We start from the raw sequence: 27120 nt of genomic DNA, 5'->3' as shown, positions 1-27120 counted from the left end.
AAATTTAAAAATAATTAAAAAATAATTTTAAATACAAAATAACGGATCGAGTCAAGTTTGCCTAAAATTTGAACTCTACCCGACCTAGATTTTTTTGTTAATAATACCCAATCCAAAATTTGATTTTCAAAAAAAAAAATTGACTCTACGAGATCGAGTCAGATTGAAACCTGTTGAATTCGAGTTGGACTACCAACTCTATATATATAATATGCTTTTATTGTGAATACCTTTTTTGCTATAACTTTATAATATAACTTAAATAATTAAACAAATAAACACTTTTTTGGGGGAATATGATGGAAAAATTAACAGTTTTTTTTTTTTTAATCAACAAAGAATTTTGGTTATAAACTCTGTAAATAAAAGTTGAAAATGGGTTCAGTAGGTGTTTCCTGCTGGCATTGCGGTTTATATCTCAACATCCCAAATAAGTATACCTGTAAACAGCATTAAATTTATTAATACAACAACTAATGTTAGTTGTCCTAATAACTAATGAATTAAAAGAAGTTATTTTATTTACTTTGAATCAAAATTTTTATACTTTATAAACGAAATTAATAGGATGATATATATATGTTAAAAAAAATAAAATAGGGTTAATATATTAATTTTCTTAGGAAATTTACAAATTCATTGATAATATATAAAAATAAAATTTTAAAAAATAATTAGATTTTAGAAAAAATTTATTTACATAAATTTATTGATCTTAATAATCTTTTGATAAATAAAAACAAAATCTTGTTGAAATAATTACAAAATAGATCCATGCTTTAGGGTTTGTTTTTTTTTTTTTTTTCTAAAATGAGATTAAATAGGTTATCAGTCTCATGTTCTTCCCAAAGAGAAAAAGAAAAGAAAATAAGATTTACTGACAAAAGAATAATTCCATGCCGAAATGACTAATATATAAGTGATCAATGTTGCTAAATTTCATCAAATTGGTTTAGAGATAATCTATCTATTTAACAAATACCTTTTTTTATGTATTTTTAAAGGTATAAAATAATTAATTAAAATTTGAAAAAAACTTTAAGGGGATGTATGGTTCAAGAGAATATATACATTTTTCTCTGAACTCTTACTGTTGGATATTTGATTCCAACGTTTAATTCAAGATAATTTGATTTTGAGGGAAAGTGACAAATTTTCAATAGTATCCAAAGTCCTGAAATTAAAAACAAATCTCTTCACGTGATATTTTAAGATTTCGGGATGAAAAATTACGTTATTTTCAAATTTAATATGAATAAAAAATTATGAAATAGTTATTATTATTTTAAAAAATATATCCGAAAGTGACTGCAAATCAATTATAGATTTCAACTACTAATTTTTTTTTATATTGCAATTAATAGTGTTTGGCATGAAAATCGCATTAAATAATCTTGTTCAATTTTCTTTAGTATTATTTAAGGTATTTTTTTTTGGCTAAAAATGTCTTAACTAATCCTCTAAAAAAATTGAATGCAATTATTTAAAGCGTTTTCTGACTAAAAATACCTTAAGTAATATTTTAAAAAATTGATTAGCATTATTTTTATGGTGCTTTTTGGCTATAAAACACCTTAAATGATGTTGATCAAAAATTTGTTAGTTAATATGTTTTTTTGGTAAAAAACACTTTAAATAATTAAAAAAAAGTAATCTAAAAAAAATATACGCTAAAGGAAAAGATTAAACCTACAATCTTATGATTAATAACTCTATATTTTAATCAATTGAGAGCTATTCTAATTTTTTTATATTTTATCTCTTAAATCTTATAAGTAATGAAATTGATTATTTAATATATTTTTAGAAAAAAAGTCATAAATAATATGGTTCAAAAAAATAAAAGGGTATTATTTAATGTATTTTTTTAAAGGTCTTAAATAATCCCATTTAAAAATATTAGAGATTATTTAAGGTATTTTTTTTTATAAAAAACGTCTTAAATAATATCTTCTAAAAAAATTAGAGATTATTTATGATATTTTTTGGACAAAAAAACCTTAAATAATTTCTTTATATTTTTTAAATAATATTTATTTAAGGTATTTTTGAACAAAAAATACCTTAAATAATATATTTAAAAAAATAAAAAAAGATTATTTAATAATCCCTAACATTTTTTATTGATGATATTTTATAAATAGAAATAATAATTAAATAAAATATTTGTATTTTTTTGTTGTTAAAGGCATCATTTGTAATTTATATATTTATTATTAATAAAAATTAATAAAAAGCTATCATTATATATGTTAAATAGATTATAATAATTATTTAAAAATTAATATATGTGAATTTTTTAACCAAATAAATAAATTTAAATACAAAATATCTTAAAAATAAAAAAATCCTAAATATCATATTTTTTTAAAGAATATATTTTTTTCAACATTCAATATTTCACGAATCGTACACCCTTAAAAAAGAACTAACAATGATGAAATTATAGGTGTAATCGAGTCGAGTCGAGTCGATATAATGATAAGCTCGAGTTCGAGCTCAACTCTCAACTCGTGACTCGATACTTGGCTCGAACTCGATCAAGTTTCATTTTCCTAGCTCGAGTTCGATTCGTGATCGAAATCGAACTATTCGAACTCGTTTGATTAAGCTTGATTAATATGTAAAATAAACTCGATTCTTATACTTGATAAGAGCTCGATTATTTATGCTCAAACTCGAACTCGAATTTGAGATATTTTATTAATTAAAATAATTAAAAATATTTAAATATAAAAGCTCGATTAGGCTCCCGAGCTACTCGAATCAAGTGTAAGAATACTCGAACTCGGTTCGATCGATGAATCGAGCTACTTGAGCTCGACTCAATAATAATCGAACCGAATTCGAGTTTTATTCGAATTAAATCCGAATAGCTTGCAAGTACTAATATATCATTTACACCTCTAGATGAAATAAAAGATAGCAGAGTGAATTAGTTTGTCTACTTTGTTGTGATGTAAATATTATTACATTAATATAAGTTAAATTAATTAATATTAATTTTAATAAAATTTAATTTATTTAATAAAAACATAAAAATTCATTTATATTAATATAAAATTTAATGTTACATATATATTTTTAATTTTTTTTAATTAAAATTAAATTTATAATACTTACATTTAATCATTTTGATTTAACAATAAAAAATATAATACTTATACTGATATAAGTAAATTATTCTAAAAAATATGAAATTATAATTAAGTTAATAAAATAATTAATTGATGTAATTAATGATTACGATATTTATATAGATAGGGTGAAGAATTCAAATTTTTTAATAATTATAAGTGTCACAGACAATGCTTATAAATGTTTTACTATCATTATTTCTATTATAGTTTTTTATTAGTTTTTTTAAATAAAGTGTATTTAAATTTGATTATTTTTTTAATAAAATCATAAATTAAAAAACTTTTAAAAGCAAAATTGATAAAGTTTGAATTTTATAAATTTCAGAATATATTTTTTAAATTCTAATTTAATATAATACTCTAAAAAATTATTAAAATTAAAATTATTTATTAAAAAATTAAACATGAAATTATAAAATTAGACGAAAAAAATGACAACAATTCATGATTCAAATCTGCTGAGAGAAGCATTTAGAAATTCTTATAATTATGTATGCAAGGCCTATATTTAGGCTTATTTTGACCAACTATCTTTAAAAAATTCTATATCTGCAATGATGACATCCAAATTAAATAATTACTACTTGAATTAAATATATAAATTTTTATTATAAAAAAAGACCTCCAATCTGATTGATGGAACATGTTTCTTTTAAGTAAAAAAAATTCAATACTATAAAACTTTTTAGACATTGATGAATACTAAATTGAGTGAATAGTTTTCCTTTTCAGTATAAAAAAAAGCAAACAGATGAAAGGATGTGAAAGAAGAAACCCAAAAAGCAACTAAAAATATATAGAGCGAAAGAATTGGTACTTCCTTCTCACAATAATAGAAAGAGAGAGAAAGGAAAGGAAAAATCTACGAATTCAATTGCATTATCTCTTGGCCATCCTTTGCCTTTATTTAATTGTCAAATATATATTTCTTTATCTTTCACCAAAGAACGTCTTGTCAACGACCCAAAGTCACGCAGTTACTTGCCGGTTCCGGCATGAGCTCACCCTTGCTCTCATAGTCTCGTTTCCTTCATCGTTCAACCTGTTGTCAGATCACCTCAAAATTCTCAGTTTATGTCTTGCTTTTTTCGGATTTTTTTTTGGCTATCCTTTTTTGAACATCTTTGACCATGTGCAAGGCTGGGTGCAATTTCACTTCAATGCCACCTTGACATAAAACTGCAAAGAATTTCTATTTTCCCCTTAATCCAAAGTTCGAGTCTACTCGATTTGATGTGAAAATGAATTTTTTTGCAGTAAATAAGTAGGTCTTTAGCTCTACTCTTTAGGGTTTCTATTCCTTTAACTACTTTCTTTAGGGTTTTACGTTTTCTTTGTCTTGGCTTAGTTTCTATCTAGAGAATTATTTTTTAGCTGGTTTTCTCACTTGGGTTTTGTTGAAAAAGAGAAAAAAAAAATGGAAGAATATAATCAGCTAAACGAGAACAGTCCTCCGAGGGGAAATTTCTTGTACGCATCTCATGTTCTTGCAACAAATTCTTCTCCATATGGGAGAGCAAGTAGTGGTTCTAACGTGAGTAATCAGCAGACCCAGATGCCTTTATCTTCCTTTCATCTTCAATCAAGCGAGTGGTATCAATCCGAGGCACACCCAATTGTGAAAACTGAAGCCAGCACCTCACAACAAGGCAAAAAATTTCACTACCCTTTATTCAGAGGGCATCAAGCAATTCATCACCAACAAGAAGGCAATGAAAGCTCCAGTGAAGTGGAAGCTATCAAAGCCAAGATCATTGCTCATCCTCAGTACTCTGACCTCTTGGAAGCTTACATGGATTGCCAAAAGGTAAATTACCCACAAAAGTATATTCGATGAAGACAAAACTTACTTCAAGCTCAAGGGAATTCGATTAGCTCATTGACTCCCTCTCTCGCACAATTTTTTTTTTTTTTTCATGTTGTCATATAGGTAGGAGCCCCGCCTGAGGTAGTAGCTCGGCTAGCAGCTGCTCGACAAGAGTTTGAGGCAAGGCAGCGATCTTCAGTGACATCGAAAGACACGGCAAAAGACCCGGAACTCGATCAGTTTATGGTGATTTTGTCTCTCTTTGCCCTACTTCAATTTTGGACTCCTTTGTTTCTCTTGAATCTCTTCTCTTTGGCTTCTGATCACTTTTGGGGTTTAATGACAACTCCTTGTTCCGCTCAAGTCCTTTTTTCTGACTCAAAAATTGTGGATCCACAACCCAGGAAGCTTACTATGACATGTTGGTGAAATATCGAGAGGAGCTAACAAGGCCAATACAAGAAGCATTGGATTTCATGCGGAAGATCGAAGCTCAACTTAACATGCTCAGCGATGGCCCCGTGCGGATCTTCAATTCTGGTACCTTTTTCTCTTTTTTGTTTCCATTTCCCGCACGCTTTTGTACATATTCACACACTTCATGAAGATGATGATGCTTTGGCGGTTTGCTTACCTTTGCCTAATGCTTAGCAAGAGAAGGGAAACAGAAGAATGGAACAAGAATTATGTCGACCTTTGCAGAGATAGGATTAACTGTGCCGTTTTGTACTGTCACTGTAAAAACTGATAGTCTAATTTGCTCCTTAGGAAATTGTCGAGCTGAGTCTATATCTTTCTCATTCATTTATTTGCCATTGCTTCTCTTTTCCTGTGGAGATAAAGAAAGGTACTTTGACCCAAATCACGCCTTCCAATAATGAAGAGGAAAAAAAAAACCCACAAAAAATAGATCCATAAAAACGGAGAAGACCCAACAGTGAAGAAAACAGCTACATCATTTATTTATTTAGCTCGGCAAAACCCTAGCTAATCACGAGTCTGTCCATATTTGAAAGAATAAAGACAAAACGCACTTGGGTCTAAAGCTATTGCTGGCTGTAAACAATAATGATGAAAGCAATAAACTTCACACCTTGGCTTTTCTTTAATGTGGTTACCTTTTCTCTTATATCCTGAACGATCTCTGACAAAGCTATTGGTTTTTTTTCTTCCCGAAATCTGGATTCTCTATTCTATTTAGTTCTTCTGCTAAATCTGATTCTGTTTCTGTGGGTTTTTGTACATAAATACATACCTCGAGAGATGAATGTGTCATTGTTGTCGTCTTTTCTCGAGTTGCTCTTCGTTTAAACCATTAGTTGTATCTTTTTTTCCGAGAAAAAAATTAGGAAAAATTGGAGAACATAGGATGCTATTCAAATCAGTGCTACCCTATGTAGCCTGTACGACTTTGGCCGAAAAATATATTTCTTTATTTGTTTTGGGTTTTGTCACTCACAGTTGTCTTTTTTCTTTTCTTTTTTTTTTCTAATTTTTTAAAGCTGCCTCAACCTTTGAAGGAATATTAATTAAATCAGCTTCATTGCTACTAGTATGAAGCTTAGGTGGAATTTTGCGTTTAGCATTTGTTTTTCTTTGGGGGAAGTGTGGGAGGATTCTGATTTCTGGCGAAGCCTGAGCCATTGTAGCATGTTTTACTCGAATTTAACCTTATAGATGATGAATCAGTAAGATGCTTCAAAGCAAGTACAGGTTTTGGTGAGAGAAAATAAGTCTCAGAATGGTGCACAAGGGATCTCCATTTATGGTAAAACTTGTGTCAACATTTGTTAATGAACTATGATTATGGTCTATGTGAGTGACAGCATTTGTTAATTGCCTATGAATTATTTTGCAATTGTTGATCATTAAAGATATGTATGAATTTCTGTTGAATTTAGATGGATAGCGATGTTTTCTCTCTGGATTCTTAGTGTTAATTTATGGTCTTTAAACATTTGCCTGTCATACATTCTAAATTCATTGTTTCTTGGTTAATCTTTATTATGAAACTTTTCAAATCTTTTGGCGAGTTAGTAGTGTAGATTATGTTTTGGATTATGTTTGTTAGTGCCAGATTTTGCCTGGTAAAAGTTTTTGACTCTATTTTTCCCAATTTGAGAAGCCTGAGAAGATTAAAACCTTGAATGCACTATGGGTTCAAAAGTACTGCTAACATTTCCTAATATTTGCATGATAGCTTTGAGCCTTTGATGACTATTGAAATTTGAGTTTGAATGCTGGTGATGGTGTTAAAGCTTATAAGATTTTGAACAAGATATGAAGTGATTCATGAGAAGGGCAAAGATGTTTGTGCATCTTTGCAAGTCTCTCAAATTTGATAGCATAAATACTTCATGTTCATTCAATTTGCGAGCATCAACGCACTAAACTTTTTTAATCATCATCATCCCAACTATTCTATGATTTTCCTTATTTTTTTTTCTTCATGCTTTAGAATTCAGAAATTTGATGTGAAATCTGATCTTTATGTCTGCACTTGAATAGAAATTTGAGTTGGTTTACTTCGCTTCTGCTAATGGAAACATCTGTGCATGCTTAGATTGGTGAGAGTACCTTGTCATCTTAAGAATGGGATGGACTTGGAAGCAACTTGAGTTGGTTAATTCAGATATTATCTAGCTCTTTCTCTAACAGCATTCATAAACCTTCCTCTCCTTCTTCACTTTTGCAATGTCAGACGGTTCTTTTATTAAGTTTACTGTTGTAGATATCTTGGTCTAAGTTTCACTTCACTATAAGTTTGGTGACCTATAATCTTATTTGTTAAACTTTCACTAAATTGAATAGGCAATGCATTCGTTCTCCTTTACCTTCTTTCCACTATCCTACAGTAAGTCTGACTTCTCTATTTGTGGTTCCTGACATTTGTGCAAATTGAGCGACTGTGGATTTACATGTGCCATCTCTCTAGTAGCTATCTTTTGCAGGACTTCTGTTTGAACTGGTCACTATCCTTGTCCAAAAGAAATGGCAAAATGAAGTAACATAAGCCATGAATTTTAACCGATGGAGTTTATTTATGAGAAATAGATTTAGACATCTTTGCCCAAATTCAAAAGGATGATGATGTTTTTGAAGATAGTTATACTTGGACAGAGAATATTTTTGTTATGAAAATTCCCTAGGCAAGTGCTCATTTTTAGGTCAATGTACTTTTCTTATTAAAAATTGAACAGATGAGAAGTGTGAAGGTGTTGGTTCATCTGAGGAGGATCAAGACAATAGTGGTGGAGAAACTGGACTACCCGAAATTGATCCACGTGCTGAAGATCGAGAATTGAAGAACCACCTTTTGAGGAAATATAGTGGGTACTTAAGTAGTCTCAAGCAAGAACTCTCCAAGAAAAAGAAGAAAGGGAAACTACCCAAAGAAGCTAGACAGAAATTGCTTAGTTGGTGGGAGTTACACTACAAATGGCCATACCCTTCAGTATGTATCTGTATATCCTCTTTTTAAGTTAAATTCTTGACTTTCTACTACCTGCTGTAAATTGGTATCTTATTGGAATTTCCACTTGATTTTTTAGTTTTTATATTTTGGCATGCTAAAAATCAAGAGTGCTAATTAATCCCACAGGAGACAGAGAAGTTGGCGTTGGCTGAATCAACTGGTTTGGACCAGAAACAAATTAATAATTGGTTTATAAATCAAAGGAAGCGTCACTGGAAACCTTCTGAAGACATGCAATTTATGGTGATGGATGGTCTGCATCCACAGAATGCTGCTCTTTATATGGATGGTCACTACATGGGTGATGGTCCTTTCCGTTTGGGGCCATGATGTGCAATACAGCATATTATAGATCACCTGCCTCTGCAGGAATTTGTATCTTTCAGTGTTTGTTTAGATACATTGCAGTCATAGTATATGAGATCTACTAGGCTTCCGATGATTTTTTATTTTCATTTGATAGAAATCAGCAAACCCCCTATAACATAATATAGTATATTTGAATAACATTCTTATAATTTTGTTGTGATGATCATTGAGATTGGCTATTTTCGTCGGTGTCATTACATCAGATGCACTGATTCAGGATGCTTGCCCTGTTTCTTTTGTTAGAAGGTATGCTGTCGCGCTTCATAACTTTAATGCTGTCTGTTAAATGAGGGGTATTTAAGGTGCTAGTGCTGCAAGAGATCAGTTGTAATCGTGTAATCTTAAAGTTCTGTCTGTATGGGGGCATTACTAACCTGAATCATCCAAATGCTACATTATTCTTCTCTCATATATATATCAATATATATTACACGGAAAAACCGGTTGCAGTTTGCATTTTACTTCACTATTTTCAATATTGTACCCTAACAACATGCTTTCAACAAGCATAATCAGCGGCCTTCTCTTGTTTCTAGCTTCTCCAAAAATAGAAACCTACTACTATAATCGAAGCAGTGAAGGGTCATTTGAGACTTCCTTCAAGTATTTCCAATGGAACAGTGATGGAAGGGATTGACGAAGAATGAACCATTTCTGGACCCTGGTGCTCCGTCTGAAGAGTTTTTCAGAGAAAGCAACATTAAACGTCTTAAACGATGACCCATTCCTGTACCAAGTATGAGGCCCGTTAAAACTGGGTTTCAGGTTTGATTAATTATCAATCAAATACCAATTTGAATCTTATTATTATTATTATTATTATTATTTGGTAATATGACGATGAGCATTTCTCAAATTTTGTTTGCGCCTGATTCCTTTCAGGACGATTTTAAAAGTACAATCTCTCACATTAACATAACATATTCAAGATTTTACTTTCAGAATGTTTCTTGTAATTACACTAGTTGGTACTTTTTTTTACAAGTAGGAATTTATTTGAATTATTATTCAAAATTATTGCTTCCTTTTGGGGTCTTTACAAAATTAAAAAACAATATCCCACACTACAAATCATCCTACATATCATGGTCATGTCAACCCATTAAGTGTGAGAGATTGTGGAATATTGATTTCTTTATAGAAATTTCGTCATTGCCTTTTATGTCTTTCAAAATTCTAGTGCAAAAAGTGTGAGAACATTCTATATCTTAAAATCGACCAAATTATTGAAGGAATTTCAAATGGTTTTAGATGTTTATCCACCGCAAAAATTTAAAGCCCCACGACCCGCATGTTACTTCAGTCTCCGCCTATAGCAAAAGTTTTTGCCTTTTTTTTTTCCCTGAATGTCTCAAATTATTAAAAATATTTTAATTTTGAAAATTCAATACTTTTTTTTTTTTACTTTTGATATTAAAAATTATTGAACGAAATATTTTAATAATATTTTGAATATTATTAAAATAATTTATATAAAGTACTCTAAAATAGTTAAAGTTCCTTATTTTTGTGCCAAGTGTAACATGGTCTGAAACCTTGAGATGGTGAAGTATGAAACATAGAAGATTTAAGATGGAGTCAGTACATTCTTAATGAAAACGAAACTTAAAAATGGAAGTCTGTAATCTAATATATTTTATTGAATAGATCAACAATATATGATGGTATGTAAACACAGAATTTAGTCATTTGATGTTGAATAGTTAAATAAATAGTTATCATTTTAGCTAAAATGCCCTTTTAAAAATAAACTATCAAAAAGTTTATGAAATTACTTGAATATATATACATAGATTTTGCTCAAAAAATCTATCAATGTTTAGATTTTTTTTTTTTTGAGAGCTTTAGCAAAATTTACTTAAACAACTGCAGTGCTATTGGAGTCGACAATCAAATTAAAAGTTATCAATTTTTAAAGATATTGGAGTTGATTTTAAAATTAAAAATCTCGAGTTCAAATCTCAATTATAATTTAAAAGACAAAAAGAGGTATACCTTTAATTGGCTAATTATTAAACATTTTATATGTGGAGACTTATACCTAATTTATGATATATTATCTGTTTTAATCCAAAAATCTCATGATTTTATATCATAAAAAGTATTTGAATTTAAGCTTCTAATTATATATTACTAGTTGATGCCCCTTGCTTCGCCGAGGAATTTCATTTATATTGATATTAATATAATCATATTTTATTAATTAAAAAGTTAAATATATAAAAAATAATTATTTATAAATTATATAATACAAATGCATTGGCTTAAAAGTAAATATCAATTATTATTATTATTGAAATTTTATTTAAACTTTTCTCTCATTTGAGTTAAATTTAGAAAAAAAATTTACATAAAAATTTTCTAAGAAAAATCAATCATTTGTAATTTTTAAGAATTTCATCATTTGAATAATTATCATTTACTTTTAAATTTATCATTTAGTCTCTCTTCCTTGTTTTCTCTTCATTCTCTCTAAAATATGATGAATTTCAGGTCAAAAACATCAAACATTTTCAAATCCTTATGATATTTTCCATATTTTGGCAAACATTTGTCGAGGATTTTCATTTTTAAATTCCTAACATTAGTTTAGGAATCATTAGGAAATGGATTTATTAACTCTAGGTTGATGTTTCAACCTAGATATTTCTACAAACATTAGTTTAGGACTCAAATTAAATCAAATTATTTAATTAATATTTAAAAATAATTTAAATTAAATCAAATTTAACGTTAATTGTTTATTTAAATAATATTTTATTTTTATATGTTTTAATATTATTAATATTAGTTATTATAAATTACATAATAAATATGATCACATGATAATTATTTTTTCATAAAACTCTTTCCTTTTTAAATTTTTAATGTAAAAAAAAAAAAACTAAAAAGCATAAAAACAATAACAAAGTCAAATTCAACTATATTCATATAATTCTATACCTTAATTAACCCTCAAACCTCAAATCATTATTTATGGTAAGTGTTAATTGTTTAAAAATTAAAGCTCAAAAATCCAAATGAAAGTTTTAGATTCAAAACGGATAAATTTAATATAATGGTATTGATGATATTGGTTCTATCTTTGTTACTATTAAAGTAACATATAAAATAAATATATGTAAAAAAAAGATAAAAAAAAATATTTCGAATGAATTCAAAATGTTTCTAAAAAATAATAAAAATAAACTATTTATTTATTTTTTCATTAGATTAGTTTACTTATAGTGGACCAACCACTTTTATTAAAAAATGGGCTAACCTTTTCCTGCCATCATATTTTTTTTAATGGCCAACACAATAGATTTTTTTAGTCTTCACTTTTTACTTTTATGAGTTTCAATGGTACTGTTTAACCCTTTAACTAAAAAATCCTAACCCTTCATTTCTTTTCTCAGCTTTCTCCCACCACCATCGCTTCTCCCATCTCTCTAAAATCAAAATCAAAATCATAACCATAATTATATCATATTCTAATCTTCTTTGGCGAATAACTTGCATGAAAACTCTATAATTAACCTTTTTTAAAAATTATAGAATAAAAAAACAAAAAAATAGTTTTAATAAATTTAAAAATAAAAAAATGAAAGTTTAGTTCGATGGTGTCCTCCAACCTTGGACATGGTCAAGATCAATACTGATGGTGCTTCAATTAGAAATTAATTTAGGTGTGTTTTGGTGCTAGTGGTTTGATAAGGTCTTAATTACATGGGTGATTTTGGAAGTATAAATATTCGAATATTGCAAATGTGTAACAGGCTGCTCTATTCGATATATTTGCTGCATGCTTGGAGAAGATGTGTAATTTGAAATTAACCTCATAATTAATTGAAGGTAAATGGTAGCCAAGGCCTAAAGGTTATGGCACTTCAAAAGGGTTTGATCATCCCAATCTCAGCAGGCTATAGGTAATAAATTGAAAAAAATATAGGTTAATAATGTCATTTTGTTATAAAGTATAGCTGTCAATTTCTAAGACTTATAAGGATACTTTTTATATATAATTTATAGATAATAAATTTTCAGAATCTCCCGACGTGCAATTGAGGTGTTTCACAATATATAAGATTGATAGTATCGTGTCACCTTAATCAGCTTAAAGAGCCTTCAATGTCTCCCAACTTGACCGCCTAAAACATGCCAACCCATGAAAAATATTTCTAAGCAAAGAAACATGATTAAACATGCGTAAGCATTCATGTATAGCATTTTGTCTCTGGTCTTCATTTTAGTTAATTAATATATTGAAAAGTTAGAGATCATGTATGCAACCATGAAAGACTCCAAAATCCCAACTTGATCAACTTGTCGGGTGCGAAAACTCCAAAAAAAAATTAATCTTCTTATAATCATTATGATAATGATGATAATTTACCACCATATCGATTTGAATATCAAAATTCATCATCATGTCCAACAGGAATATCCTATTAACAGCTTCAAGATTAATTAACGAAGATAAGCTTAAAACCCCGATTAAGGGAAAAAAAAAGACAATGCTACATACATATGATTAATTATCGAACATGCCAACTAAGCAAATTAATGAGTATTTTGGCACTAACTATTTGAAGAAAAACGAAGAATTAAGCCAAAGTCAAATTTTATTTATAATCAATTATCACACACATGATTGTCGACACACTAATTGTCTTCAATGTATCTTAGTTTAAACGTTGCTTTCCATCACTCTCATTTTTCTTATTTGTACATCATTTAATTTTAAAACTTTTTTAAGGTTCTCTTATCTTCTAATGTGTAGCACTTCTTTTTGATTTTCGTTATCATACACGTATGAAATGTATATGCGTGCGCGTGCATCACTACTTCATCGTGAAATTAAGTGATTAATGAATAATTCATATATATATATAGAAAAGTTTTGGTTTATCACTGGTTCACAAAGATTTGAAAGTCATTTTCAAGTCAGGCAGTCCTGCCAGTAAGATGAAAGGACTCAAGAACCTTATTGGACTGAAAACGACAATGAAAGGAAGGATTAATTAGCATAATGAGCTGGATGAAAGTCTTCTTGAAATTAATTATTTTTTAAACTCATGTCTATATACAAAACTCCTTTTTCTTTTTCTTTGTGTCTGAGGTAATCCAATGGTAATCACATTTATTAAAAAAAAAGATTTCAAATCAGAATTCTCTTTCTCTTAATCTAAACCACTAAAAAATGGTTATTTTATGAGCAAAAGCGGTCGTCCTTGCATTCTTCTGTGTTTCTCTTTCTTGGTCATTAAGCATATATTGAGTTTGCTTTTCCACCAATACATCAATTTCTTCCTGACCAAATTCTATAGTAAAGTTAATCTTCAGCCACCGTGGGGGAAAGCTGAAATAAGACATGATATTGCTTGTGCCAACTCTGGAATTGTAAGCTGGATTAATTGCTGATTTCAACAGATAATATATATGGCAAAACAATCCAGAAGAAAAAAGAACAGAAAAAAAAGGAGAGATCATATAAAATTTGAGAAAAAGTTTATATTTGATGCATTATTAACATATACACTTTATGACATAAATTACAGTATCATTAATCTATTGAAAAGGAAATAATTCTCCATTTCTCTAGCTATGCGTCTTACGATATAGCCTAGCTTCACTAAATGAATCAAAATCAGTAAGGATAGTAAAAACAGATGAGAAGAACAAAACCTTCTCAGATTTGCTAGGTATATACATATTTTAATTTATACAAGAAATATATAGATATATGTCCAGTAAGGTTTTATTAATCCTTACAGATACATGTTTGACACATAAGCCTTGAACGAGTTGCCTAGCTAGTAGGCGGCAGATGGGTGAGTGAGGGGATTGAAGTAAGATTTCTGTCCCATTGTAAAAGGGCCGGTGGAAGGGCCTTCACCCCCATTGGCAACCCTCTCACAGGAAGGGCACATGGTGAGGGTGGCTGCAGGTAGCTTCATATAGTAAGATGCTGTTAGTTTCAGTGATTTAAGCTCTTGCAGTTCCTTCTGCAGCCTCTTGTTCTCTTCTGTTAGTGTTTCACAACATTTCTTCAGTGACTCACAGTCAACTTCAGTCTGTTTCAGCTTTGTCCTGCATGAAAAGAAGGAAAAGGAGGAAAAAAACTCATTCATGAAGAGATCAAAACTGAGAAAGACTCATTCATGAAAAGATCAAAACTAACTGCCAAGCAATCTATATATAAGGTCAGCAAAGAAACCTGGCTCTCCTATTTTGGAACCATACTTCCACTTGCCTTGGCCTTAGATTCAGCTGTTCTGCTAAAGCTTGCTTCTGTTTCTGTTAACATAAGAAAGAAGTACTAATACCAAATAAGAGAATAGAACTCACACACACACACACACACACACATATATATATATAGAGAGAGAGAGAGAGATTAAGTATATAAAATTAAATCGAATTAAGATAAAGAAAGATGGTGTACAGGATTAAGAGTGCTGTGTTCTTTGAATTTGTCTTCTAAAATGGCAGATTGATCTTTGCTAAGCCTAAGTTTCTTTCTGGGGCTCCCTTCTTCATCTTCATCACTGACCCTTGAAGAAACTCTCTCCAATTCTACCTCTTCACCACCAAAATCTCTCTCCTTCTTAACACTAGAGTTAGAAAAAGAAGATATTGCACTAAGCGAAGAGGCTTGTTGGTGCAAATCAATCGACTCGCCGTGTACTTTACTAGCATCAATCTTTGTAGCAGATTGGTATATGTCATCTGATGGACCTAAAGTAAGAGATGGGAAAACGTGATCATTTTGCAGGAACAATTTCTTCTTCTTCCGTTGATGATCGGACTGCGAAAATTTTTCCTGCTTAACAAGGCAGCCTAGACCTAGATCAAGAACAAGGCCAGTTTTACAAATATCATCAAATCCCATTGTGATTAAAACTAAATGTTGCTCAAGGCTGCTAACTAGCACAGAATCTTGACGCTAAGAAGAAGAAGAAAAAAAAGGGTTTTCTTAGAGAGAAATGGAGGAGGTGAAGGAGTGTTGATTGGGGGACTTATTGAGGGAAGAAGGGACGTGGGACGAATTATTAATCGAAGGAAATGAGTAGACTAACGAATCGCATCTCTCTTTGTCCCCATAGATTGACCGTTCACAACAAAACTCTCTTTCTCTCTGTTCCTCCAAGAGCCAAGAATACGGTGTATAAAGTGCATAGAATGGATTGCATACGTGGAATCGCATGGAAAGTGGGGATGCATACAAGAGCACATTAAAGAGATCGGAATAATTCGACTCTTTTTTACCATTTTTTCTTTTTGGACTTTTCTTCTGATTTTCACTTTGAATCCACCCCTTTACACACTTTGATTATAACGCAAATTTCTTTTAAAAAACATTGAGTGGTCACGTATACACAATTATAATTTTGGGAATTATAAATCAACATAGGGGTGGCGATAAATTAAAGGAAAGGGTCTGATAGGTAAACAATTATTGTCAATTACAGGCAAGGATGTTGATTTTAGTGAGGTAAATCAGAGGAGATAACATTTCATAATAAAATCAGACAGAGACCCATCATCAGCGACGTGTTTGTATGCATACCTAGTTGCAGACCACCCAAATGTCCCCCCACTATTACATGCCTTACTTCTCTAACAAGATATAGGCTCTTGTAAACTTGCCCAAAAATCCAAATATTCTTTCAGGACATCACCTGAACTTGATTCCTACCTCAGGACATAAGCAGGCAACTACAGCAGACAACTTGGGGTCATCAGATTTCTGATATGTCACAGTACCCTGAGAAAATTATTTAATCGTTAACCCTTTATAAAGGGTGTCAATGGTAACATGGGGCCTCACTACATCAAATCATTTTACATTTGGTATGGATGGACATATTGAAGATTCCATTTTATAAAATTTCAAAGATGATATAATTAATAGTACCCGAATACAATTCCTTAGCACAAACTTGCCAATGAAAAGTTGATGTTGAGTCTCAGAATTAATTCATTCATGTATTTTACATTTGTTCAATTTAATTTTGTTTTATTTTCAATCTTAAAACTATTTATTATAGTAACTAAAATTTGTGGTTCACAAATATTGTATCGTTTTGGATTTGAGATGTGAAATTTTCTTTCTGATGAGCTTTTTCATGTGAAACGAAGAAACAAGGAGGATTCCGAGAGATAGAAGACGCCAGGATTGTAATCAAGGAAATATATTACATCTTAACTCTAATACCTTGAATCTTTTCATCCAGTGGTTAGGTATAAAAATGAGGTTTGGCACTAAAGGTTATGGGTTTTTCCCCCAAACCCATTAATATATATGAAGATGGATAAAATTTATACGAAGTTATATAAGTGGAGTTTGTAAAGGTTTTTATTAAAATTAAGTAAATAAAAATTTTAATAAAAAATTTGAATTAATAGATTAATAGAGTTCAAAGTAAGAATAATAATATATGAAAAATATTATTAAAAATATTGTTTATAATATAAATTTGATCAAAACTAATTTAAGTATTTTTATTAAAATTATTTTTTAATAAATATATCAAAATTTATTAATTTTTTTTTTATATTTTGCATGTTTGATCTATGTGATGAGATATTTTAATTTATCGATTTTGATTTTAATTTTTATTTACTCATTTCTAATAAAGAATTTTACAAATTTCACTTACGAAATTTTATATAAAATTTTTTTTCCATATGAAGAGTTTTAGAATTGTCATAAAAAAATTTTCGAAGAAACCTTATAATAATGGAATTTGGGGATACAACTATCATTATCATTTGATCTTTATCTAAAATGTGCCGAAATTAAAGTGTTTAAGATTTCCTTTAACGGTATCTATTTTTCTTAGAACATATAAGACGGATTCGAATACTTCTTTTTTAATTAAAAAAAGAAAAATAAACTCATGAAATTTTAAAAGCATTTTTTTCTTGTCATAAACAAACACTAATGCCAATTAAGCATTAGCTCAACGGCCAACGCTCTACTGGCATCATATTTACTACACGTGGAAGGATATCAGGGTTTGAGGTATAATGTGCCCCATGCAAATAAGCCGGGTAAATAGATGGAATAAAGGAGTTCAAACATTGATTATAAATAAAAAGGGGGTAAATTACATAATTAATTACTTAATTATAATTATATTTTTAAAATGATAATTAAATTATTAAATTATTTAATTTAATTACTAAAGTTTGAGTTAGTTTTTTTTTACCCATAATTGTTAGTTTTTAACAGTGCATCGAAATGACAACATTATATCAATTATTAAATGCCATGTTAATAAAATTTATTTTTTCAAAATTTATAATGTCACATTAGCGATATTATGTGGCATATTGAGTAATGTGGCAATGCCTAATGATACCTAATAGCTTACATAGTATTATCACATCAGCGTAATGATTTTGTTTCTAGATTAAAAAAATTAATAGTTAAATGATCATTTAAAAAATATAATCATAATTGAGTGACAATTATGAAAAATTGTATTTAATTTGTGAGATATATTATTATTTTTAATTAAAAAATTTTATGATTTTATCTCATAAAAAATATTTCACAAGTATATGTTTAAATTTTTATTTATATATGATAATAAATTCTCAAAATATTTCAATATATGATTGGAATGTTGTAAACTTATTCGTTAAAACTTGACATCCCAATCATATATAACTTAAAAGCACATACAAAATCATGATCACATAAGACGTTATTAAGATCTTAAAAGTAACTTTTATCGTATTGCACTTAATTTTTTTGAGATTTCAAAAATGACTTATATGATGTAGTACTTAATTATCATTTAATTAATAATTTTGTTGATATCATTTATAAAAATTCGTATATAACTTATGAAATATTATTTGCTTTAATATAAAAATTTCATAATTTTATCTCATAAATTTAATAATAAAACCTTAAATATTTTTACGTGTGATTGGGGTGCACAAATAATGATATTTTCAAAAAAGAATAGATACTAATATATAGTTAATGGGGAAAGGATATAACGATAATGGTACGGTTAATCCACCGACGAATCTATAAATTCAATGCATCCTTTTGTGGGTCATTAGTAGAAAAATTTCGTTGATGAGACATTAAACCGTCGAATATATTATTGAGTGAATATGGAGAGTTAACGCTTTTCTTCATTAATAATAGTAGAAGAGACATGGACGTCAAAAGTATTTATATTTTTTTTTCCGATCATTAGGTCATGAAAAAACGTTTTAGCAGGCGTTAAGATATAGAATTATCGAAGCCTTAATAGCCAAGTTTCTGTCTATAGTACTGATATATAGATAGACATTGACTTTCAAACAGTGGGGCAATCCAAGGCATGATTAATTAAGAATAATAAATCTTCGTTCACAATAAATTAATATTTTTAATCAAATATTAATCAAAAGCAGAAAAAAAAAAGAAAAAAAGATAGCTTAAAAACGAAGGATGCTTACAGTATAGCACTAGCTACTTGTGCTCGGTTCACACAAGACAAAAGAATTTCCTAAGAGGGAATCCACGTGTCGACAGGATAGGGACGACACATAGGATTTGGCGGCAAAGGGATCGAGAGGTAGACCCCACAAATGATTTGGCATGATGGAGCATTCGATTCTAAAAGGATATGATGATTGTGGGAGCAAAAAGTAGGCAATGATGGAGGGGGAGAGGGTGGTGCCTTGGTGGAGATTAGGTTTCAGAGGTGTTCCGGACTGTTTAAGGCTATTAACCGACCAGTGGTAGTGAGGAATTGTGCTCTTTGTTTGGCTTTTCTACGAACCTCTTTTCCTCGCCATACCAACAGTCCATGTCAAGGAAGCCATCACTTTTGTCTGCATTTCTACTACAACTTGTTTTTTATTGATTGTAATCTACGTTATCACTAGCTTCACTTTAAGCATTATTTTTGGTATCTAAACTTTTTCGCTTATATTTAAAGATATTAAGATGGATCATTGATGCATGACGCATGCATGAAACAGTTATATATATTATCAATGTTTAAAAAAAATGAATGAGACGATATTAAAGATGAACAATGTAGAAAACTTGCATGTTTTATATTTGTGTTAGTGTGTAAAATGATTAATCATTAATGTTAATTATTTGATACAATCTTAAACATTCATCATGCTCATCCATTAATTAGTATTAATAAGGTCATGTTCGGTGTCCGATGCTATGAAAATTCATTCTCTTCTAAAACTATAGGGGTTTAACGATCCTGCCACTATTGACCGGATCTGATTAGAGACTAAACGGCACTGACATCGTGGGAAGAATGAATCTCATCATCGAACGAGACCGAAGCAGTGACATGATGTTACGTTAACATCATTACACAGGAACTTAATTTTATAATCGAATTGAGCTTATATTGAATGGTAAACCGATGGTTTAATTTGGTGTTAAGCTTTTGAAAAGTAGTGTAATTAAGGTAAGCAAGAACTTTAAAGGTTAGCAGTACATTTCTGTTTTATGCGAAAAGTGGCATGTTATGTTGTTTCTAAGAGTTTGATTGAGAGGTATTTATGTGGAACAAGTTTGGTAATGGGACAAGCTAGTCAAGGCAACATAACCACAATCCTTATGGACTTCCATTAGATAAGAGCATGATGAATGCACCACCGACTTTCCCAAAGCAAATGGTCGGCCTACCCCACTTGGGTTGTCCTGGATCTCTTCTCTGTCTCTCTTTCCCTTTCTATTTTTTGACACTTGATTTTCATTTAGAACCATCATGCTTGCGTTGTGCTTTAAATGGGAGGTGACGACCTACGAGAAATATTTAAATGAAGTTTTTTAGATGAAGTTTTTGAAATTTTTTGTTAGAAATGATTAAATAAAAATTAAAATTAAAAATCAAATTGATAAATTAAAAGATTTCGTTATATAAATTAGGTACGTAAAATTTAAAATTTTTTAATATATATATTTAGATAAATATTTTTAATAAAAATATTGACAGTATTTTTATCGTTGAATAATTATCAATTAAATTTAAATTATAAACAATATTTTAAATAATTTTTTTACATATTATTAATTTTCATATTAAATTTTATTAAATTTTCAATTTGAAAATTTTATTAAATTATTTAAAAAAATTTCACAAACTTTACTTAAAAATCTTTATGTAAATTTTGTACTATACCTAATGAGCTTCTTAAGAAAATGACAATTTTTGGATACTTATTGGAGCTATATTTGAACTATCGTTTTTATTGTTATTGAGTCAAAGAAATTATAAAAAAAAAAATTGAATCAAGCAAGATAGGCAATTAGATTCAAGGAAGTAAAATTATGGGATGATGGCGGTTCGAATACAATTGGAGAAAGAACATTCTACTCCATATGGGCTGTTTGAAGCTACGAGCTCTCCAGAACATTAGAATGTCGACGACACTCAACATGCTTTGTGCCTATGGGCTATGGCTACTCTTAAATGGAGGCCTGAAAACTAAAGACTAGGCCTAAGTTTACTACAGGCTTGATATGGATCCAATTGTTGATGGGCTAGTCTCACGGCATTACTCAGGTCGCGAGACATATTTGACCACATACAGAAACATAACTATCCTCAAAATTGTAGTCATGGTCATCGATTGCATTGGACGGACATTTCTATAACAAGGGAGAATAAAAACTCGTCGCCTTTTGCTCGATTCAGTCCCTTTTACAACAGGCCAACAAAAAAATAAATAAGTTTTTCTTTGGGGTTTGTGGAAATCTTTATGAAAATAAATAAGCTTGTTTTTTTTTTTTTCCTGAAAGTGTACCCATAATAATGAACTTTTAGTTCAACTTAATCTGTTTAATCACCATTGGTCAAGAGAATGAAGATAATAAGGTATGTGCCATAACTTAATTCATGATCATGATGGTTTTTTAATCAAAACACCCAAAGATTTGTGTGATTACAGTTGAAGTTCATTATCATTCTTAAAAAAAAAAAAATACTTGAGCAAATTTAATCTTTGACCCAAGAAGGGGCTCAATGGCGAACTGGGTTCTAAACTTTTGCATGACACCACTAAAATTGTAAGAAAATGAAAGACACAAGCTTTTTACAGCAAACAATATGATATTTTTCTTTTTATTTCTTCAATATATTGAACTTTTACTGACAAAGAGAAAAGAAAACTACACGCATTAAACAATGAGAAAAACTTTCGTGTCGAGTCTTCAAGTATCCCTAGTGGATGGAGAATATTTCAGGTGACGAACAAAATCATTGATATTGGGAATCTCACTGAATAATTGTAAGATCAAAACTCAAAAAATCCTGGCATCATTCCAAGGAAACGGAAAAAAGAACCGAGAAACAGAGATGCTCCTTGTTCACCTGAGCTTTACCAACGCTCCCATTGTCCAATTCTCCTCTTCTCTCAAGGTACCCACTTCTTCTTTTCTGTAACGATAAGAACAGCAAACCCAATTCAACTGACCCTTTTGATTAAACGAACAGCTTGATTCTTTCCAGGTCCACCATCAGCTTCGATTGGCTGCTAAATCTTCAAATGGCTCCTTGTCCTCTTCTTCTTCATTCCGCAGATCTACTCCATCGGCATCGGATGCTCATAGGTAAAAAATAAGTCTTGGTCATTTCAATGATGCTGTTTGATTTTTGGTGTTTTTTTTCCCTATTTATTGCATGTTGTAGTAAAACTCATTGATAAAGTATTTATTTAAAACAAAATGAGGGTATTATTGGTAATTTATGATTGATAAGATCAAAAGGAAGTTATGAAATATATATCGAAAATTTTGCTTGATTGTGTTTGTTTCTTAAACTCTTCAATTTGAAAACTTTCAGTCGTCAAAGAATTAATCAGATGAAAGAATTAAGTTGCTTTATAATGCTAGCTTGAGGCATTGAAGCATACTTGAAAATTGTTCAATTAGTTTGTTGCCTTATGGACTGCTTCATTGATGAAAACTCATAATACTTGTTTTGGCCCCAACTTTTAGTACCGTCTAATCTTTTAACTACTTCCAAGTTATTCATATTGGTTGTTGTGTTTACGATATGGTAATTTTTCACTGAAATGATTTTTTGATGAGTTTTCTTTAAAAAAATTAGTGAAACATCTGAATCAGCTGATAGAAGATGGGATAGCCTTGGATTCAATGCTGTGCAAACGGACTATATGTATGTTATGAAAAGTTCTGAAGATGGGAGCTTTTCAGATGGTGGCTTAAGACATTATGGGAACATAGAAATGATTCCATCAGCTGCCGTCTTGAACTATGGGCAGGTTTGCTACTTGAAACTTAATGGTTCAAATACTTAGTTTCTCTTCCGTGGATTTTATGTTGTACGCCATCTTGGATAGATGTGGGGTTTGAAAAGATTTCCTGCTCTTTCATTGTAACTGAAAGTGGAACACATAGCTGCTCTAGATTTTTCTTATACTTTTCCCATTTTACTTGTTTTTCTGTTAATTGAGAACTTTCAAATTTATTTTTACATTTATGTTTCGGGTGATTCATCAAAGGTGTTTTGGGATGAAAATATTATGATTCATAAGAACATCATTTCATCAACCATGAATTTTCTGTTTTGCCGCCTTCTAGTTTTATTCTTCACTGGTGCACTCATGGTGTACAAATGAAATCATCATTACATGCCAAGGCCCTGTCTGACCCATGTCTCTTTCTTCTTTCTTTTGTCTTATGGTCACTCATGTATGGGGTGAATTTGGAGGGTATTGAGGAAAAAGTGTGTTTTGTTCTTGCTATACTCAAAACATCTACCTGAGTGGAATCCTATTTCTATTTTATACAAGAAGCAATTCAATCCAAGATCATTTATGTTAAGGCACTGCTGCTCTCTCATTATTCTGTTAATGATTATTTTTTCTTCTAGGGGATTATTGAGGGCCTGAAAGCATACAAGAAACAAAATGGATCGATTATACTTTTTCGTCCTCAGGAAAATGGATTGCGGATGAGATTAGGTGCAGAACGAATGTGCATGCCTGCCCCAACTATTGAGCAGTTTGTGGATGCTGTAAAAAGTACTGTATTAGCGAATAAGCACTGGGTAATTGGACACTATGTTGGTTCTTTAGAAAAAGAATTTGCTTGCTGTTTGCATTTTATCACTTTCGCCACAGGCTGAATGCCATACTGCAGGTCCCTTCCTCCAGATAAAGGCTTTTTACACATTCGACCTCTACTTTTGGGGAATGGACCTGTTCTTAGTCTCACACCAGCTCCTGAATTCACCTTTTTGATCTATGTTACTCCAGTTGGAAATTATTTTGAGGTATGTTGTTGCTTGATTTTCTATTTTGAATTCATGAAATCAAATTCAAGTAGCTTGTTAGGATGAAAGGTCCTGTCTCTGAGCAGCTCCTTCCTTGCATAATTTGTCTAGCACTTCTAAAAGTTTCTGCTTCCAATTTGATCTTTTGTTTTTCTCAAATCCTTAATCATCTTGTTTTCCTTCTAAATGAATATTGAGTAGCTGGAACCCATTTTTCCTACCATTAACCTTACGTGATTATGATTTATTGTGATGATAGGGTGGTTTGAAACCAATTACTGTGGTGGTTGAAAATGCAACGCATCGGGCAACTCCTGGAGGAGTTGGAAGCATAAAAGCTATAGGAAACTATGCTGGGGTAATTCAGTTCAGATTTGGCACTTGTTTGATCAATTAGAATGCACTTTTTTTTTCCTTTTTAATGTCATGCACCATGGCTTTTTTTGCATTTTTCTATTATGCAGCTTATCAAGGCATTTTTTTTTTATAAGTTGATGAGGCTATAGTGATTCTTCTCTTTTCTCTAGTGCATTCTATCATAGCATTTCTAAAACCATAGACCATGTTTTAGCAACACATTCTTGTCCCAAAAATTTTAATATTCTTTATTATTGCCAACAGGCTTTATATGCAAGTTATTGAAACTCTACAATAAGGCAAATATTTAAGTTAAAAACTTTAATGTAAAATATAGTAATTAAAATATTTTTGGAAGTTCCAAATCTAATAATTCAGGATGCATTTTCATTTTAAATTTTCTTTGAGGAAGGATTGCTCGTGGGCAAAATTTATTGAAAGGTTAATTCCAAACTATTGCTTTTTCCTCCATCCTCTTTATATTTCATTTCTACATCGTGCCTTTCTCTGGTAATTTAATCTTCTTTTAGGAACATTGGTGCTATAATTTTTTTCCACAGATTATGAAGACACAGGCTAAAGCTAAAGCAAATGGTTTGTCTGATGTTTTATATCTTGACTCTATTCACGACAGATATCTTGAAGAGGTTTTTACTGCTAACATTTTTGTTGTAAAGGTATGACGGAGTTTTGAATCTGATAACCAATTTCTCAGGCATATCATAGATTTAGACCATGAAATATTCTTGCAATCTTTTTACTAAAAAGTGTAGAAATTATATATCAATTCTGTTTAGTTGCACATGAAAGGCTTAAGAGATGTTGTAAGTGTGGAAGTGTCAATTTTTTTTTAGTTTTGGAAATTATGCATTTGCCTTTTCACTAAGTTGAACTGGTCCGAGAATTGCCAGACAAATTGTTCCCATTTTGTAACATAGAAAATAATCTCTAGTCTTCATTTCTGTCAGGTTTTATATGACTGTTATGACGTGTTTATATATTTTTAAAGTGTGTGTTTCTTAACATTATTTTGATGTTAACCATCGGCCATGTTGCATAAGATGTATCATATTTTAAAGAGGAATTTATTAGTATCTGTTTTTAACTTGTCCACCAGCTGGTTTTGTTAGAAAAACCAGTGACGTGCAAGTTGTTTTTGCAGATGGATTCTTACGCATCTCCTAGCATCTCCCATATTATGCTCAACATCAAGCAATTCGATGTTCTCCTAATATATGTAAAAAAAGATTGTTTCTCCTAATCTCTATTGCATTCGATTGATTTTATTATGTTTTAATCGTATAAATTGCAGGATAATACAATCTCACTCCAGTACTAGGAGGAACAGTTCTTCCTGGGATTACAAGAAAAAGTATTATTGAAATTGCTTGCGGCCAAGGTTACAAGGTACTGGTGGCAGTGTGTCTAACCTAATTGTTACCAGACATGTTTGGTATCCTTTTTATTGCTATGATAAGAATTTTGTTCAATAATTTGTCTTTTATCATTTTTGTTCTCTTTCAAAAGTGCCTTTTTAATTTGAATGAAATCAATAATTTGCTCATTCTCTTATATTCTAAATCGGTCATGCATATAGATACCGTGGACATACTTTTGCTTATCTGCGCCATTATGTCAATTGTGTAAATCTGATGCAGGCCCTTTGCTTTTATAATCAGGTTGAGGGGTGACTCGTGTCAGTTGAGGAATTGTTTGATGCTGATGAAGTCTTTTGCTGTGGAAATGCAGTTTGTGTATTGCCTATTGGCAGCATTACTTTCATGGGAAAAAGGTGCATTTCTTATTTTGATCCCCTTAAGTTAACTTTTTGTGTATTTTCTTGAGAAAGTAAATCAAGAGTTAGGAATTAAAGTATTTGCATCAAGGATGATAGCCAAATCAACCTTTCTGCAACTTGGTGGCAAGGGTCTCTCTTTTGAAGTTTAATGAACTGTGGAAAGTTAAATCTAGAGAAACATCAAGGAGTCTTAGGCATCCTTACAATATTAGGTAGTTACAATAAAACATACTAGGTAGTGGTGATTTCATAACTCAAATAACCTTCATAATCAGATCTTTTTCTCGAAAGGCATTCGAATAACCTGTTGCAGGGTCTGTTATCTACTTAAAACATGTTCTTTACTCCTTACTGAGTCTGATTTTGCTCTTTTTTTTTTTTTTTTTTTTTCTGTTGGCGTTGTTGCAGGGTGGATTATGGAGAGAGTGGATTTGTGGTATCTCAGCAGCTCTACTCAGCACTTAGAAATATACAGTTGGGTCTTACAGAAGATAAAATGTGTTGGACAACAGTGTTAAACTAGTTAAAGAAGCTAAGAAATTCTTTCCTTGAGAACTAGACATTGTTGAATAAACACATGGTGGTCGTTCTTAAACAACCCTTTTATTTTGTTTTCTCATGTAGTTGCAGCTATTGGTTTAATTGCCCAAGGATCTCAAAACAATCTCTTTTTTCTTTTAAATTTACGTCTGGGTCTGTTTGCCAACAAAGTGAGGCAAAGAGTATCATAAAGATTTAAGTAAAAATGTTTGGGATAAGTTCTTAAGAATTTTTTTATTAAAAATGATCGAATCATAATTAATTTAAGTCAAAGGTTATGAATGGCAGGATTTAACAAGAAAATCCCTACTCTATATCTAAAGATTTATTAAAATTATTGTTTTATATTCAAGATGTAATCAATGTTT

At 30.4% G+C, this 27120-nt stretch overlaps 2 protein-coding genes and 1 pseudogene across 3 annotated transcripts; 2 read left to right on the top strand and 1 right to left on the bottom strand.

The window, feature by feature from the left end:
* Positions 1 to 3901: 3901 nt before the first annotated feature.
* LOC111315483 (homeobox protein knotted-1-like 2) lies at positions 3902 to 8951 on the top strand. The gene is made up of 5 exons (XM_022917218.2): positions 3902 to 4947; positions 5071 to 5193; positions 5352 to 5487; positions 8148 to 8401; positions 8549 to 8951. The coding sequence occupies exons 1-5, from the start codon at positions 4558 to 4560 to the stop codon at positions 8750 to 8752; spliced, it is 1107 nt and encodes a 368-aa protein (XP_022772953.2). The 5' UTR covers positions 3902 to 4557; the 3' UTR covers positions 8753 to 8951.
* Positions 8952 to 14269: 5318 nt separating this feature from the next.
* LOC111314904 (homeobox-leucine zipper protein HAT22-like) lies at positions 14270 to 15813 on the bottom strand. Its single transcript, XM_022916520.2, has 3 exons — positions 15219 to 15813; positions 14991 to 15070; positions 14270 to 14863 (listed from the first exon to the last, which is right to left on the bottom strand). The coding sequence occupies exons 1-3, from the start codon at positions 15663 to 15665 to the stop codon at positions 14587 to 14589; spliced, it is 804 nt and encodes a 267-aa protein (XP_022772255.2). The 5' UTR covers positions 15666 to 15813; the 3' UTR covers positions 14270 to 14586.
* A 5564-nt stretch (positions 15814 to 21377) lies between these two features.
* Positions 21378 to 26854, top strand: LOC111314903 (branched-chain-amino-acid aminotransferase 5, chloroplastic-like; annotated as a pseudogene). Its single transcript, XR_016330765.1, has 10 exons — positions 21378 to 22179; positions 22270 to 22370; positions 22870 to 23044; positions 23656 to 23834; positions 23928 to 24057; positions 24317 to 24415; positions 24975 to 25091; positions 25727 to 25821; positions 26094 to 26206; positions 26621 to 26854. The product of XR_016330765.1 is annotated as a branched-chain-amino-acid aminotransferase 5, chloroplastic-like (transcript).
* The last annotated feature ends 266 nt before the right edge of the window (positions 26855 to 27120 follow it).

The sequence above is a fragment of the Durio zibethinus genome, chromosome 20, assembly GCF_047325235.1.
Source record: "Durio zibethinus cultivar Kanyao isolate XHJ-2024 chromosome 20, ASM4732523v1, whole genome shotgun sequence".
In the NCBI taxonomy this organism is placed as follows: domain Eukaryota; kingdom Viridiplantae; phylum Streptophyta; class Magnoliopsida; order Malvales; family Malvaceae; genus Durio; species Durio zibethinus.
Note: the sequence above shows the minus strand (reverse complement) of the source record. Positions and strands in the feature narration are given on the sequence as shown.